At 39.2% G+C, this 17,247-nt stretch overlaps 2 protein-coding genes across 4 annotated transcripts in view; one reads left to right on the top strand and one right to left on the bottom strand.

Annotated features, from left to right (window-relative positions):
• Positions 1-1,035: 1,035 nt before the first annotated feature.
• g3bp1 (GTPase activating protein (SH3 domain) binding protein 1) lies at positions 1,036-7,879 on the top strand. Its single transcript, XM_046850416.1, has 12 exons — positions 1,036-1,193; positions 2,248-2,364; positions 3,360-3,441; positions 3,542-3,715; positions 3,956-4,046; positions 4,134-4,227; positions 4,816-5,026; positions 5,175-5,276; positions 6,230-6,350; positions 6,758-6,883; positions 6,987-7,096; positions 7,188-7,879. The coding sequence occupies exons 2-12, from the start codon at positions 2,270-2,272 to the stop codon at positions 7,413-7,415; spliced, it is 1,434 nt and encodes a 477-aa protein (XP_046706372.1). The 5' UTR covers positions 1,036-1,193; positions 2,248-2,269; the 3' UTR covers positions 7,416-7,879.
• A 6,672-nt stretch (positions 7,880-14,551) lies between these two features.
• glra1 (glycine receptor, alpha 1) overlaps positions 14,552-17,247 on the bottom strand; it is a 45,223-nt gene continuing 42,527 nt past the window's right edge. For all 3 annotated transcript variants that reach the window (XM_046850336.1, XM_046850335.1, XM_046850334.1), the window contains one exon: positions 14,552-15,146. In XM_046850336.1, coding sequence (XP_046706292.1) covers positions 14,862-15,146 — 285 coding nt within the window. In that variant the 3' untranslated portion in view covers positions 14,552-14,861. The remainder of the gene's footprint in view (positions 15,147-17,247) is intronic.

Raw genomic sequence — 17,247 nt, forward strand, 5'->3', positions numbered from 1 at the left:
TATGCAGCAGAACAACAACCCAAAACATATAGCCAATGTCATTAAGATCTATCTTCATCACAGAGAAGAACAAGGAGACCTGGAAATGATTGTTTGGTCCCCACAGAGCACTGATCTCAGCATATTCGTGTCTGTCTGGGTTTACATAAAGAGATTTGGGGCAGGCTACATCCACAGAAGATCTGTGGTTATTTCTCCAAGATGTTTGGAACAACCTACCTGCCGAGTTCCTTTAAAAACAGTGTGCAAGTGCACCTTGAAGAATTGATGCTATTTTGCAGGCAAAGGGTGGTGACTCCAAATATCAATTTGATTTGGATTTCTCTTCTGTTTATTTACTTTCAATTGTGTTAATGGATCAAAATTGACAAACATTTTTATTGTTGAAATCGTTCTTACTTTACAGCATTTTTTTTCTCATCTGGCATTACCTTTTGCACAGTATTGTCTATAGGTTGTTATAACAAATGTAAACAAATGTAATCTTGTAAGTATATAAAAAAATACAACTAATAATCAACTGTTATTTAACAAACAGAAATGTAATCACTGGTAAATCACTGTGTATAAGGGGAATAAAACACTGCAGCTTTTATAGGTCAATATTAAACTTTGTGTGGTAATAGTTACTTGTCCTAATTGTTTATCTGACTATAACAGCAGGTCCTCTTCATTTTTTTTATTTTTCTTTAAATAAATTACTTTCAAGTGATACTCTTTTAATTGTAATAATCACAAGCAAATCTTCCCTACTTTGGTGGAACACAATTGTGAAACGGTGCCATAATGAAACCGCATTTTGTATCTGTGATTTCTGTGTACTTTTATACTACAGGACGTCCTTCTCGCCGTATTTGAGCAGCACCTGAAGAGCACAGCTCAAACAACCTTGCTTGTGGAAGATGCCACGCCCTAGCGTGAATCTGATAGGTTGCTGGAAAAAAGAAAGCGGGAGATGATTGGTGGGTATTGAGAAAGCGTCGAAGGCCCAGATCAGTGATTGGTTGGACTGGCTCTGTTCAGGCGGCCTATTGGTGGTCACCAATTAGGGCCCGCTAGAGCGCGTGCACGCAGTTAGGGCCAGTTTGAAACCGGCTAAGCACGCGCTGCCATTCTTACTCCACCCGGCACGGAGGTGAATCCATTCAGCTCAGTGCGGATTTCTTCTCCACGTTAATAACACCTTACTACTGGTGAGTGGCCTGAATTTAAGGAGAACTATTATAAATCACTTTTTTGTGTTTCTTTTTTTGTGTGTGAGGAAAAGATTAGTCAGAGACGAGCCCTAAGTCTCGGCTAACATTGCGGCTTAGCGACGTCGGTGTGTGCGTGAGAGCTAGCTATCTAGCTAACTGTAGAACGCTTCCAAGCTAATTAGCGTCTTTATGCTAATATCGCCCGTATACAATTATTTGCTGCTACCTTAGATACAAGTAAATATACTACGCCGAAACCAAAATTCTGACTATTACTCGTAATAGATTGTCTAATTAAAATTCACCATATTAGAACCGCTGTTTGGTTCATGAGAACGGCTTCCGTGCTGAGGCTAAACCATTGTACTGAACGCTACGCCGCAGTCGCGTCTCCGGATCCAGCGGAATTAGCTGTAGCATGCCGTTTTGCAGTTAATCGCTAGCTCGATGTTTCTCTTTTTCCGCGCATCGGGATTTATTTTTAATCGTTTGTATAGTTAGAACTGAACCATGACGTAATTTATACATATGGTGGGTTTTTTTTTTCAGATTAACCGAGCTAATTAGCCATCGAGTCCAATCTGAAAATAATGGAGAACACGTGCTGTAAAAAAAAAAAAAATCTAACCGTATCAAATGTTATTGATCTAGTAGCCAGATCGTTTTCCCTTTGATTACGAGTCTGGATTTAGTTAGATCATTGTCCTTTATTGGTTATTTAACCAAGTCAAGTTGAATGCTGGTAACGAGGCATCCTTGTCTCCATGGCCGAGTAGCACAGGCCCGGCCTGCGGACCGCGTCCCCCAGCGGGAACGCGTTATCTAACCATTGTACTGTTTAACTGCTGGATGTATCCCGAGTTGTCTTGGATACAAACGTTTATTGGCGGTCTGCTACGCAGGCTTGATGATGCCATCGAGTAGCTCTTGGATCAGGGCACGCCATGCGCCTCCATCTTGGCTTACAAAGGATTTGCATGTATTCGTAATGGGACAGATGGCCTTGGGGGTTTTCTTTCCAGCAGGTGTGATTTGAATCCTTCTGTTTCAGTTCAAACCAGCTGACCAAAGAAATGGTGATGGAGAAGCCAAGTGCCCAGCTTGTCGGGCGAGAGTTTGTCCGACAGTATTACACCCTTCTGAACCAGGCTCCTGACTACCTGCACAGGTAAATGTTCCAGATAGTTGATTATATTGATATATATCTATATTTTTTGTATGTGCGATTTGGTATTGAACACGATTACAATTGCATTGCATTTTTTGTACTCTGTAGTATTTCAAGGTGTAAAAGCTTAAAAACTGGCTGCCAAATTCCCCAGAAATGGAAAAGCACCAGAGCAATTTTTTTTTGCCAAAATTGTTTAATTGAGATTCAGAACTGCAAGACATTCACACTGAATATCATCTATCGTAATACCCGTTGTATCTTTAAAAAAGGTGTTTTGGCCACATGCTTAGCTCCAGATTCTCTGTGAAATAAGATTAGTTGTATTTTGTGTGCATATTAAACTCATGTAATGTGGTAGCAGGTCTTGAGGCTGTTTGTGTCGGAATTCTCATCTGCGTTTTTTAATGATCAAAGCCGCAATTAATTAAATCCGTTAGAAAAGGAATTGTAATTTAGTGTATTTCAAAATATGGTGTCAAGACTGCAGTATGGTGGCTGGTGTGTAAACGGAACAATCAGTCTAAATAATTCAGTTTTGATCATAAATCAGTTGTGGTAGAGTTTCTTATCTACTAAAAATAAAACCTAAGCCGCTTGTTTAATGTTTGACCGTTTTGACTAGATGGTGTATGTAGCTGTGACCCATTCACCTCATCTCTTTATTGCATGCATTGTTATTTGCTTCAAGACCATATTCAGTGTTTAGTGTTGGACACTTATTTTGGACACTTGACCCTTTATTTAAAAAAACTTCAATCCCTTTTGTTCTTCTGTAGACTTGCTGTATTTCAGTTGTGTGGTCTTGTATGAGCTCGATGAAACTGCATTCAGAAAGCTTATGAAAATTTTACCAGGTCAATTGGCTAAATCTTACTGAATTAAATTTTTCAGAGTAGTCTTGGTATAATTAAGGTTTAATGCAATTTATTACTGTGTAAGTTGGCCTTATTTTTTTGTTTGCTATATTTCAAGTATAAATGTAACATTTCCAGGTTTTATGGCAAGAATTCTTCCTATGTGCATGGTGGTTTGGACAACAATGGCAAACCCACAGAGGCTGTCTATGGCCAGTCGGTATGTATGGCAAAACATTATTTTTTATTTTTGGCTCCCATTCTTAGTCTATTTAGTGTCCCGTGATGAGTTTTATTAACTGTTTTATTTTTCTTTATAGGAGATTCATAAAAAGGTGATGGCACTGAGCTTTCGTGACTGCCACACCAAAATCAGGCATGTTGATGCCCATTCCACTTTGAATGAGGGGGTTGTGGTGCAGGTTATGGGAGAGCTGTCCAACAACATGCAGCCCATGAGGAAATTCATGCAGACATTTGTGTTGGCCCCAGAGGTACAGCCTACATATAATTTTTTTTCAATACAAAGTCCATAAGTGGAGTTCTTTAATTGTAATATTTTTCTTATGTATAAATGCAGAATAGTTTGTACATAGTACCTTTGTGCAGGCAGCCAGTAGTGGTGGTTTATTTATTTAATATTTTCTATAAATATAGTAGATAGCTTTCATGTGTACTTTTTTTGCCAGCTACATGTTACTCCTATTATTTACTTGAAGTCTCTTTCAAACCAGGGCACAGTTGCAAACAAGTTCTATGTACACAATGACATCTTCCGCTATCAGGATGAAGTCTTTGGGGATTCTGACTCTGAACCTCCTGAGGGTGAGCGATTTGCATGTTATTTTAATGTGCTTGCTTGCAAGCAGCCTCAGCTTTGCAAATGGCATCATTAATCTCTTACCTTTCCAGAGTCTGAAGAGGAAGTGGAGGAACTGGAAGAGAGGGTGAACTCGCCTGAGGTACAGCAGGAAGAGGCGGCTGCGTTCTATGAACAGAGTCCTTGGTAATGTCCAATTTTTCTATTTTTGTCTGCATGGCAGAAAGGAAGTTTTGGGTCACCGAAAGTAGTAAAGTTTAATGGCCAGAATTGTAGAAAGATGGTTGGATTTTAATTCATCCCCAAGGGAAAGTGTGGCTGCTGCCATTATTTTGATTAGTGTCTCTGTATTGCAAAGCCATGTACTTGCACCTGCAAGGCACGGTGAGGTGTTATTCTTGTTAACATAAACACTTGGTGATAATTGTGTTGAAGTCATGATTATTTAGTTACTTGACTAAATGTTAAATTATATTTTGTTACATTTTGAAGTAAACAAAGTGGAAACTTTAGTGTTTTGTAGTGTCCTACATATATTGTGGGCAAAGTTTTCTTAACATGGGTCAGAATGGTCGGTGTTCAAGAGTAAAATCATTTAGATGTTGACTCTTTCTACTTAATTGTCTAAGACCTAATTTTTACCTAATATGCTCAGCTTGAACAAAGTGTACATGAATAAGGTAGTCTTTTGTCTGAGGCTCCATTTAAGCATGCAGTGCAGCATCATTTATTTATCACAGAGGTCAAAGTATAACATTAAGGATGGTGTTTCAGTGTGGAGCCAGAGGCTCCTCAGGAGGAGGTGTCTGTGACCCCTGAGCCCCAGCCTGAACCCGAGCCTGAGATGGATCCTGAGGCAGCTGCTGTGGAGCTGAAACAGGATTCAGCAAGCCAGGTTGAGCCCCTTACTGTGGAGAAAAGCCCAAGAGCTCCTCCCTCACCTACCCCTGCTGAGTCTGCAGCCACCATACCAGATGAAAACCGGGTATGTGGTTTTCCTGTTATTGATTTACTCCTATTTAATGATTCATTCCAATAATATAAGATTTGCTAAACAAACATTTTTAACTATGGTGCAAGTATAGACTGTCTTTAAGAGACACTTTTTTTTTCTTTTTTTTTTTCCCCTTCAGCCTTTCTCATGGGCTTTAGTCACCAGTAAGAATCTCCCCCAGGGAGGAGTGGTGCCAGCTTCAGGAATTCCCCCTCACGTAGTCAAAGCTCCAGCAAATCAGGTGTGACTGTCATAAACAGCTCCGTACTGACTAAGGAAAATTCAGCCTGAATTACAGTAATCTCTGTTTATCACGATGGTTATGTTCCAAAACTGCTCCCAATCAACGGACGTCACCTCAAAAATGCTATACTGCATCCTCCCTGATGGATGGCAAAAATATGGCGGCGTATTTTGTGTAAATTCTTAACAGTACACTATTACATTTATAGTGAGTACATGTACTATACAGTTCTGTAGTTGCGTAGCCTATGCATAGTTTCTCTGCTCGTTTATTGGTTGAAGTGTCCTATGACGTCATCGTATTCTTCCGTTTCTGTAACGTAAACATTTTTACTTAATTTTGTAATATTTTTATTAATACATTTCATTAGTTCAACATAACTCCATTAAAACAATTCCCAATATGTTTTTTGGTCTATCATGCTATCTGCGAGAGACCGGAAAAGTCAGCGAAACAAATTAGTTATGTGGCAAATGCATATCTGCGATAAACCTGGGCGCGAGATTCGGACCGCTGTAAAGCGGGGATTACTGTACTTTAGTGCATTAGCCTTTATAGGTAGCTTTTTACTATTTGTAATTAATGTATGGGATTCAACATCTAACATTTTATATTGCATTTTTTTCATCTTCACTTTAATTGCTCAAAATGCTTTTGATTAGCACTCATAGTAAATGCGGTGGGGTTTTAAACTTTATATACAAAAAAAGGGATAAAACTAAAGGGTCAAATATTGAGTTTTCTCTATTTAAACACTTGCAACTGTGTTAGCAATGGTACATTTTTTACATGAATAACAAGGCATCATACAAATCATCACAATTCCTTTAGTATAAGCAAGTTTTGGGGTGAACTAATAGTAGTTTGTAGTTTTAAGCATATTTAACACATGTGCCATCAACCTGTAATTTGTTTGCCTTTAGGTATATATTGATTGTGTCTTGTTACAGCAACCCAGAGTTGAAGTAAAACCGGAACCCCAGACCACTGTACAGAGACCTCAGAGAGACCAGAGACCACGTGAACAGAGACCAGGTCCCGTTCCAGCACAGAGAGCTCCAAGACCAGGAGGTACTCAATACCAAATAGATACTATGTGCAGCCCTATAGGTACTGTGTAAATGGTTTGGAATGGGTTGTTCATTCACAGCCTGTGAATCTGCAGCTTAAGGGTTTGCCTTTGCTGAAAGTAATTAGGTCATTTTAATCAAAGTTTTAAAGTAATTGCATAAGACCCAGGATCCAAGAGTAAATGGCTTTTTTTTCCTTTGGCATTATTTGAAACTGCCTGTAAGAAGCTTAGCTATGCAACGCCCTTTCACTGCCCTCACTAAATAAAACTTACATTGCTTTCCTCCAAATTAAGTTTTTATAATGCAAACATAATGTGAATCGTCCAGAAGCAGTTTTGTTTGTGGCATAGTTAATGTAATGTAAATCATTGCTCTATCCTTAACACTGCAGTTGTGTATTTGTAGTGCGGGAAGGGGAGAGTGGAGAGCCTGAGGTTAGGCGAGTGGTCCGGTATCCTGACAGTCAGCAGCTCTTCGTTGGAAACGTACCACATGATGTGGACAGGGCCGAACTGAAAGAGTTCTTTGAACGTAAGCTTGCACTCTTATGGGGAAGGCAACATTTACATGCATGATGCTAGTCTTCTGTGTTTTTTTTCATGTGGTGATTTTAAATGATGTTTGTCTGATTTAGAGTATGGAACAGTACTGGAGTTGAGGATCAACAGTGGTGGCAAGCTGCCCAACTTTGGATTTGTGGTTTTTGATGATTCTGAGCCCGTACAGAAAATCCTGAGCAATCGGGTTTGTACAGTCTGGTACATTAAAATTAACGATACTTTGTTTTTCGGTGGTTATGAGGAAATGTCAATATTGGTCATCTTGTGTGTTGTAGCCCATTAAGCTGCGAGGAGATGTCCGTCTGAATGTGGAGGAAAAGAAAACCCGTTCAGCGCGTGAAGGAGAAAGGCACATCCGTCCTAGAGGCCCAGGAGGACCACGTGACCGGATAGGAGGACCGAGGGGCCCACCTCCTCGAGGGGGCATGGCTCCGAAACCAAGTTTCGGTGCTGGGCGCGGTGCAGGCTCCAGCGAGGGGCGTTATGCAGGACCACGCCAGTGAAGCAGCTCTCGTCTTACTGCTGATGCAAGTCAACCGGAGTAACAGCTTTCCTCATCCTGTTTGCCATGCTGCTCCTGGGCTGTGGAGTGGCATATCCCCTTTATCTGGACTCCTTCTGTATTTGAGTTTGAACTCTGTTGTTAGACAAGCAAACTACTTGAATTGTGGAAAAGGAAAAACCCAAGCGTTTTGTTTCTGTTTTGTTTTAACGTTCTCTCCCTGTTTCTTAAAGGAACGTGTTTTTACTGCTCGGGCAATCCTGTGTATTGCTAGCGCCCGCTTGTCAGGTCAAAGTGCAAATATGGTTTTATTTGGAACTGTCGCCAAGTCAAATCATGGTTGTGTCTGAGTGACTAGCATGTAAAGAATCCTGTTTGCCTTCTACTGTTGCACTTCATCAAAAATAACATATTTTAACAACTCTGCTGATGAGAGAACAGAATAAACTTGATGTACTGTTTTGAGCCCTGTGTTCTGCGATGCACTGCTCAGTTATTTAAACTGTTTTCTTGAAGTGCAGCTTGATGGAAGTGGCACCATTTTCACAAAGACCATTCACACTTCTGCTGATCCCCAGGGCAAAGCTCCAAACTGGCGTGTTCATAACCTAATGGGTGTCCCTGTTCACGTGTCAAATCAGATTTTCTAGAATTTCCAATTCACTCACTCCGAGCCATTGCATTTTGGGTTTTGTTATTCAAACCCATTGGGTATACTAGTGACTGGTTATTTTAAAATTATAATTTTGACCCCCACAATACAATGCTTAATTTATTAAATAAAAGTTGTTTTGAGTACACCATTTGAGATTTCCACCCACTTCATGGTGCTTTAAATCTCAACAGTTGACTGACTAAACAGTTTGGTAGGAAACTAATTACTTTTCTACTAAGTAAATGTTGTGTTCCCGTGCATGATACGGCAGTGGCTCTCATGTCTATGCATTTCTTCACCTGCCTTTTTAGAATGATTTGAGCCAGATCTGTAGGAAACACTTTCCTGACAGTGTTTGAATCCACGGTATTGATCTCTTGCTCCTTTTTCCATCTCCGAATAAAAAAAGCACTAAATGTAGCCATATACAAGACCCGAGGAAAAACTGGTTTTAAGTGTAGAAGTATGCAGCTTAGAACCTTACAACAGAGTGAGGTGAATGTATCAGCAGGTGGTATGAGATTAGTTTTCCTTTGTAAAGACCACTGGCTTCCACCATCACACATGCTCGAGTCCTCACCCCCTGACCCACATGAGCTTAAGATGTCCTCCGAAGCTGGCATTGACCCACAGCACAGATGGAGTGCACTAATAAAAGTGCAACATGAGAAAATTATGCAACTGCATACCCTTTTGCTTAGAGACGAGATATTAAAAGGCATCAGTATATTCTCAAAGGTTTAGATTCATGCACCATTGGAAAGGATTTCAAATGATGCACAACCTTACAGTTTCACCTTTCCAAAACTATGCTGAAGATATTGGTAAGATGTTTGACATTTATGGCTGGAATATCCAGTTTCAGCACTTAGTAAAGCTGTTCTGACAAGAAAGTCTTCATGACAAAGGCTCTGTTTCCCAGTCACAGGACAAACTGAATTTTTTTGATAGCTTTTATATCGATTATAAGCAGATTATTAGAGAAACGTTCATTTGTCTCAATATTTTCATTAACATTAAATGTAACCATGTATAAAAATGGTCAATCTTAATATCAGAAAAGTCATTAGTCCTGATTATTTCTCCTGCTTCAGGATCAAGCACTGTAAAGTTTCACTGCACTGGTTTTAAAGAACAACTACAGGCCAATCGAAGACCTTTTAAGTGACACGGATATCTTAAAAAACATCACCCAGAACTTCACTGAGCTCCCTGCAGTTTGCCTGGAGAGCCAACAGGTCAGTTCATGATGTATTAAATATAGACCTTCATTTCATACACAAGCATCTCGATACAGCTGGCACATATTCAAGAATCTTGTATACGATAATTCCAGAGTTGCTGGACATGAAGCTTGCACAAATCTGCCAAAATCCATGGGCCGTTGGTTCATTGACTACTTGATTGACTGACAGACAAACAGCAGTGTGTGGGGATGGAAAATTGCATGTCAGGAGCAATAAACTCTCAGCACTGGTGCAACTTGCTGATGCTCTGCTGCTTCTTCTCCACCCTTCACCCCAAACATTAGGACTGCACCTCTGAGGACCCATCCGTCATGCTCCTGGAGTTTCAGACACTAACGCTCTTATAGTCCGTGCATCCAACAATCACGAGACCGTATATAAACAGCTGCAGTCTGATGCAGGCACAACAATTTGGACCTGAACACCACAAAACAAAAAAAAAACAGTAGAGGATTTTCGGGGAAGAAAAAAAAAAAACCTTCACACCCAAATTGTTCCACAGGATTCACTAAAATATGAGTGATTCAAACATTTCACACAATCTCAAGTGAGCCAATCAAAAAGGTTTAGCATTCTTTCCAGCAACAGTTGAAGAAATTCAATCCCCCCAGGCAGGACCGGTCCAGTTCTACACATCTATCACCAAATTCATCTTGACACCCTCCATAATTGTAAGCTTGGTGCTGATTCTGCTCAAGAGAAAAATGCAGTGCATCATTTGCTCTTCAGACAAAGATAATCGCCTGCCTTCCTTCACACAACTGGACATGTCCAGATTGTAGAAGCATTCAAAGGATATCATTGCAGGCCCTTCACGTCCTGCCCATCATCTAGATCGATTACAATCTGAAGAATGGCTCAGAGCAGTGAAAACTAGAGCTAAGAGAGCTATTCAGAGCGTTTATTTTCCACAGGCAGGATGTTTTCCACTTATTCTGGAAGTCAGATTACTGTACGAACTTTAAACTATGGCAATCTGGACTATGGCAGCATTGTTGATATGTTGTTAAAGGAGGATTTTTTTCCCCAACATATTCTTATAGGAAAATGATCAACATCAGCCATTGTGAAGTTGTAACACCATGTACTGTTTTTCTATTCATTTGAAGCAAACACATTTCTTACAGGAGGTTTCAGATGCTGAGGTGGCCTAAATACACTACCATGTCTGGTCAAATGTTTTTGGACACCTGACCATCACACAACTACGAGAAGCCCTAAAACATTACAATTTAGCAACATATAATTGTATGGGAATCTTTGTAAGCTGTAACATGTAACAAAGTGGTTTAAACTGGTTTAAACCAGGATGAACTGGAACACCGACTACACCCCAGACGTCTCCTCAAACCACTGCTGATCTCACTACAGCTCTTGTGGGGCCGAATGAGAAATTCCCAGAAGATTGGAGGTTATCACAACCCACTTCCGCAATCCATTCCAATCCCCCTAATAGGTCAGTAATATTTATTTAATCTTTAAATGATAAGACAAATCATTTGCTATCTTTTTTTCTATAATTCGCTGGAGGTTTCACAGACACACAATACATCATTAAGTTTGAGACAAAACTCTCAGAAGTGCAAAGTAGGGCATCAAAATGATTCAAGGTTATGATACATTTAGATGCGTATCGGTATTCACGACAGTGATATTTCCTCAATAATGGACCACAATGCAAATGTGAAGCACATCATTTATATTCAGCAGTAAAGCAGATCGAATTGTTAGTTATAGGGCTGCGAGAACAAACCGAGACGTGCACAGCAACGTAATAAAGCCAAGACAAAAACGCTCCAGAATTTACTACAGACATCCTGAACCTCCGTCCTCAATTTTAACACTCATTCATATTGAGATGGATTGAATTTCGATCCCTGCAAAACAGCATAATAACATCAATATAATTTATCATTGATTATGGGTGCAACTACAATTAGATTTACGAAAAGACACAATCCTATAGTAATTCTGGATTATAGACAAATATAAAACAAAGGATCTCCTCTGTTTTTTTTGTAAAATGATAATGATAATGATAATAATAAAAAAAATAATAATACAGTTCAGAGACTTTGTTCAGAAAACCTTTAATAGTAGAATTAGCTTTAGCATAATGACATATTTCAATAAATATTTAATTATATACAGATACAGCAGAAATGGTACATTCCTTTTTTTTTTCTTCAAATTGCTCACATTTCTGTACAAGCCAAAAATATCTGCCATTATTTATATTCATGCAAAATATTCTATGTTTCAGATTTAGAAAGAAATAAAAATAAAAAAAACACATTTGCTTCTGTTTTTTTTTAAATACTGCTTAAAAGGGAGCTGCACACTTTAATTTATAATCATTAGCAACTGAAAAGGTGCACTTTGTGCCAATACATGATATACGCAAATAAAACAAGGAATTGAAAATATAGTTTAAGGCCATACAAGCTTATGCAGAAGATAAGAACCCTCCGAGAACCCTTTTCGTCAGCTTCGTCTTACTAGAAACGCTCATGCCTAAAGTCACTCTCAGTGATCAACCTTTAAGAAATAGCAATAGAAAAAAGGGAATCGATAAGAAAAAAAAGAAATCATAAAATGACTCGTATCATGCCTATAAAACCGACAAAGAACCAATGTAACCAATACTTTTCATTGATATTTGCATGTTTTTTTTGCCTCAGCAAGGCTCTGGGTTGCACATAGCAGATGTTTCACGTTGCGCTGTCCTCATTTCCAAATCAGTCCGCTGTGAACTTCCAGTCTCTAGTACCAGAGCTAGCAGTTAAAAGGAGGATCCGAGTGTGAACGCAGTCTTAGACACGAAGGACAAAAAGAGTAATTGGCTTGAAGCAGCTTTTATCGTCAGGGGCGTTTAGGGGAAAGAGCGACATATAGCTAAGCATCAGATTTACAAATGTTGACACGTGTTAAAACGATGTTCGAGTTCAGATTAGATTTCACAGCTGAGAGAAAGGTGTCAAAGCCAAAATGTAAATAGTACAGTATACATACAAAACTACTGTATGGATCGAGCATGTCGGTATGAAGAACGCAAATGATGCTGAAATTCAACGCTATGAAACAAAGATCGAATCCAACCCATGGGATCATAATGAGAGCGAATCGCTGGTCTGTTGAATAACTGCAACGTTCTACAGATTCTGGAACTGACTAAATACAATGGCAGCTATTAATGATTAAGGTTAAGGTACAGAAAGAGAAAAAAGAAAGAGGTCAGTACTTGTAGCTTTCTGTACTTTCATTCGTGTAAAAAAAAAAAAAAAAGAACAAAACAACAACAAAAAAAGAATTCCTATGAACTTCAACATTTAACACAGAAGAGTGGCTCAGTGGAGGAGCACAGAGCAACACGCTTTAGGATTTTTCCCATTTCCCCTCTCACGATTCAGTGCTGCTGAACCACTTTTATGTCTTGCACAAGCTGAATCATCTGTCCTGGAGCAAGAAAAGTGTTAAACCGGGGAAATTCTGCGATGATTGCAGCTCGACACACCATTCTGGTCTCACTCTAATGCGACTCTAATGCACAGTCATTTCTCATTTCGGATGTATGAAACGATATACTTATAAAAAGAATAAATACGAGCCTCATGAGGTAATTTACACCTCTTATTAATTCGACCACGTATCCCCAGGCGATGCTACGAAAGCATAGACGTGATCGAACGCGATGTCGCAATTGTTCTTTTTTTCATTTCACGCAACTAAACAAATCACCTCGAGAGATTGATAACGTAGTAATTGATGACGAGCGCTGGTATGCATATTATTTGTCATAAACAGGTAAACCCTTGCTATCAGGTACTCGCACAGCTGAAAGGCAGTGGCAACGCTTTAAGGAGATTTACTCTTTGGCCAAGAAAACAAATCAAGTGGATAAACAGAATGCGGAACAGAGAACGAAAACACTGGCAACGGTCTCATGAATCATAATTCACACTGCCTCTGGGACCTTGAGTTTGTGAGAATGTACTTCCATTTCTGTCCAGAAAGTAAAACATTAGCAAAATGAGAAAATGGCAAAACAAACAAACGCTGTGCGTCATGTAAAGAAAGTCGCCTTGTCATGCATAGTGGACTGGGTGCTTCTTTCAGAATGAGCGAATAAATAAATAAATAAATAAATAAATAAATAAATAAATACCATTTTGGCAATGTGACCCTGGGCCACTTGAGGAAGAAGAAAAAAAAATTGCATATATTCTTATTGCATAGAGAAGCCAGATGTGGATGTAATCCAAGGAAGCATGAATAATAATAAAAAAAACAAAACCTAAAATAATATTTGAAATAAATTGCAAATAATTGGATTTTTCTGCACAATACATACTTAGAATTTTGAGTTAAAAGTCACAGTAACACACATTTGGTTGTTAAATATATATTTAAGTGTATGATGCCGCTGACTGCTTATAAAAATAACGCTTTCTGCCGGAGCTGATGCGGACGCAAAAACAGCAATGATGCGGTTAAGGGGAAGAAAATGATCAGTTCGGTTTTTTTTTCTTTTCATGATGTCTATGCTGCGAAAATGCAAACTGATGATAATGAGAAAACAAAACACTTCTGGTACATTTTCTTCTTGTTTCAGTCATGTCATAATACATAGCTTGTAAATATGTCTGAATAAATAAAGCAATAAAGGTTTATAGCCCAAAGTTTCTTTTTTTTTCTTTTTTTTTTTCTTTCTCATTGACCACAAAAGCTGAGGAACATGGTACAGCAACATGCTGTTCACTTGGCACATGAGTAAATGACATAATTTTGGACCAAAAATTCACACTGACCACAGCTGGTATAAACAATATATTTTTCGACAGTCACTCGTCAAGCTTCCACCAGTAATGTGACATCATGACAGGACTTTGTCATTGTGACGTCCTGTTTTTCTGGGCATTGACAAGTGCTTGCAATACATATATTGAAGCAGATCTAGACATAGATATAGATATAATTCCAGCGACTCTTGCATTACTTATTTATGGAAGCACCGAACCGCATGGCGTTCTTTAAAACCTTTCCGTTTTCCAGTTACCTCTCATGGAATAATTTGAGTATTGTTTTAAATACTTGATATAATACACTGCTGCATTTTAGATTCCTTCATTTTCCCATAATGCAGCATGTCTTCAAGTTGCGAAAAAAAAAAAAAAAAATCCCTGTGAATTTCAGTTTTGCTCAGAGGTTCTGTGATGTATCTGTAAAAGTCTAATATTTTAATGTTGCCATTTTTATTTTTATTTGAATTTTTTAGTAAATATATTGCCACATTCATATATCATGCATTTTACTGCATTGCTATTGCACAGGTCCAGATTAATTCAGGAGAACAGGGAGAAAAAGGACAGAAGAAAGAAAATGAATATCGAGAAATGAGAAATACCTCTGCCATGGACTCAGCACTGAAAGCAAGTGAGTGCAGAGGGGAGGAGGTGGGCACGGGGAGAGGGGAGTGGAAGGGGTGGGGGGGGTAGCGACAGCGGCAGCTTTTTCAGCTTGGATCTCACCCTTTTCTTGGGAATATTTACTGCTTGTGAACATCCTCGCTGCGGATGATCTTGTAAATGATCCAGTAGAAAATGTTAAAAATGAGGAAGACGAGTGGGAAGGCGACCCGCGACACCGTGTCAATGCGTTTGGCGCGGCTGATGAAGAGCTTGCGCATCTCTTCCACGGTCTTCTCTGGTGGCATGCTGGAGGCAGGGGCATTGTTGTTGCCCTTGATGGCCATGCCATCTTTGGCCTGCAGACATGCAGGACCCATGCCGTAGGCAGCAAAACTGAAGCGCCCTTCACCTGCCTCCTCCTCCTGTAACATGTACACACAAACAAACACATGTGTTAGCTGACCTAATAGCAGTTAACTTCAGGTTAACATTCACCTTTTAAGCTTTGCTGAATAATACATTTTTCTTCAGGACAAAAATTCTGTTACAGGATTAAAAGCAACCAGTTATATAATGAGTAGATCTCAGCTTCTCAGTGAAGCTGGTGCAGATAGTTTTAAAAATTTTGAAAGACAAAGGTTTGTGGACACCTAATCATAAGATGTTTCACTAGAGATTGATGTGTGTGATTGTGGAAATATTTGTGCTCATTCATTGACAAGGATGTTAGTAAAGTCAGGTACTGATGTAGTTGAGGTGAGGAGGCCTGAGGTGCAGCCAGCATTCCAATTCATCACAAAGGTGTTTAATAGTGTAAAGGTCAGCGCTGTATAACAGGGCACTCAAGATGTTCCATTCAAGCTCATGTAAACCATCTCTACATGGAGTTTGCTTTGTGTACAGGGGCATTGCCCACATGTAACAAAATGTAAAGCTTAAAATGAAACGGGTTTAACATCCATACATTTGATTTATTGTGATTTCATAATATGAAATACTATATCAATTGAGAAATATATATTTTTTTAATCATATTTTCAACTTCCCAAAACATTCATTCTTAAGAGAAACATATTGCATAAGTGCAAAAAGAAAAAAAAGCGATGTGACAGGGATTAATCATGCAATCATACAAAGTCTATTTTTTACAAAACGAATTCATACAGTTTACCATAGAAAAGTGGAACCGTGTATATTATTGTTCAAACTCCTTCAAAATGCATGCTATTGATCCATACACAGCTTAAATACACCGTAGTGTGTCCTCTTATTGACTTGTTTAATCCCACTTGCTTGATCTTAGGCCATACCTGACACACTGTGAGCCTTTATTCAGGCTAGGTGTGTTCATGGGGATTAATTATTGACATTACAGGTCTGAAAAAGCGAGGGGCATCACAGAATGCATCATTTTTTTATGTGAATTAATGGAACAATGACGGTACCTTTGCTCACACTTATTTGAGACTGAGCAGATGCTTAATATATGCAAAGCTAAAGCAAGCGCCAAGATTAATTACATTTTGTACGCACTGATGTTTCACTACTTGCTGTTTTCAGTAAATTGCCAATGCAAAACAGGGTACTTATCTTTGTGTGATGCCCAGATGTAAACATGCAACACTGAGAACTGAGATACGGTAAGGTTGAGCGACCAGACACTTTTTTTTTTTTTTTTTGGGGGGGGCTTCATTTTTAGCCAATAAACCCTCTTTTTTGTCCTTGCCTTCTTGTTAATGGAAAAAGCATTGCCAGATGCATTTGTGTGTGTGTGTGTGTGTGTGTGTGTTAAAGCATTTCCTTTGCCCTCCAGTTTGGTGCACAGGTTTCTCAGTGATGCCGGGTGCTCCGACCTTGCATTGTCCTTGAGTGCCGCACCATTTGTACCCATTACAGATGCTCCACTTTATTCCTGCTGCCATATGATTAATGTGGTGGCGTGGAGACGTGACATGGTGCCGTAAAGAGGAGCAGGGCTGCGGTGCTGTATCACTACGGTGCTTTGTCCTTTGCTGTGCTGCGGATTCATTAGCTCTCTCTCCGTAATTAAAAACATCGCCATTACCAAACACCACAACACGCCAGGCTTCTTCTCGACCACGTCGGCTCATGACGAGATTAAACAGAGCAGGACCAAAAAATCGATATGCATCCTTAAGAGCTCCTTTTAAAATACAATTTCGGCACTGGTTATTAGAATGCAGCTCACTCCTGTCTTTCAGAGGCACAAGCATCTGGTGCCATGAACCTCTCGAGTCTTTCAGCCACCATCCATCTTTTTTTTGCTTGGGATTGAGGCGTCTATAGCCTTAACCTAGCTCGTGTGATTAATATCACGTATTAAACATCTGACTATGTGATAGTCAGTCAAAGCTTTTTTATCGCATATGTGCTTTTATTATTATTATTATTATTATTATTAATTTTTTGCATGCCATGAACCTCCTAGGAAAGCTTGTTTATTGAGCAATATGAAGACCAGAAGCATGCATAATAAATTCCAACTTTATCTGCACGTTCAGC

This window comes from Silurus meridionalis, chromosome 5 (assembly GCF_014805685.1).
Source record: "Silurus meridionalis isolate SWU-2019-XX chromosome 5, ASM1480568v1, whole genome shotgun sequence".
Lineage (NCBI taxonomy): Eukaryota > Metazoa > Chordata > Actinopteri > Siluriformes > Siluridae > Silurus > Silurus meridionalis.

Excerpts from the sequence above, each read along its gene's own strand:
- g3bp1 (XM_046850416.1), top strand. The coding sequence starts at position 2,270 with ATGGTGATGGAGAAGCCAAGTGCCCAGCTTGTCGGGCGAGAGTTTGTC. Across the intron at positions 3,442-3,541 it reads AGGCTGTCTATGGCCAGTCG|GAGATTCATAAAAAGGTGAT; the intron begins GTATGTATGGCA and ends TTTTCTTTATAG. Across the intron at positions 5,027-5,174 it reads CCATACCAGATGAAAACCGG|CCTTTCTCATGGGCTTTAGT; the intron begins GTATGTGGTTTT and ends TTTCCCCTTCAG.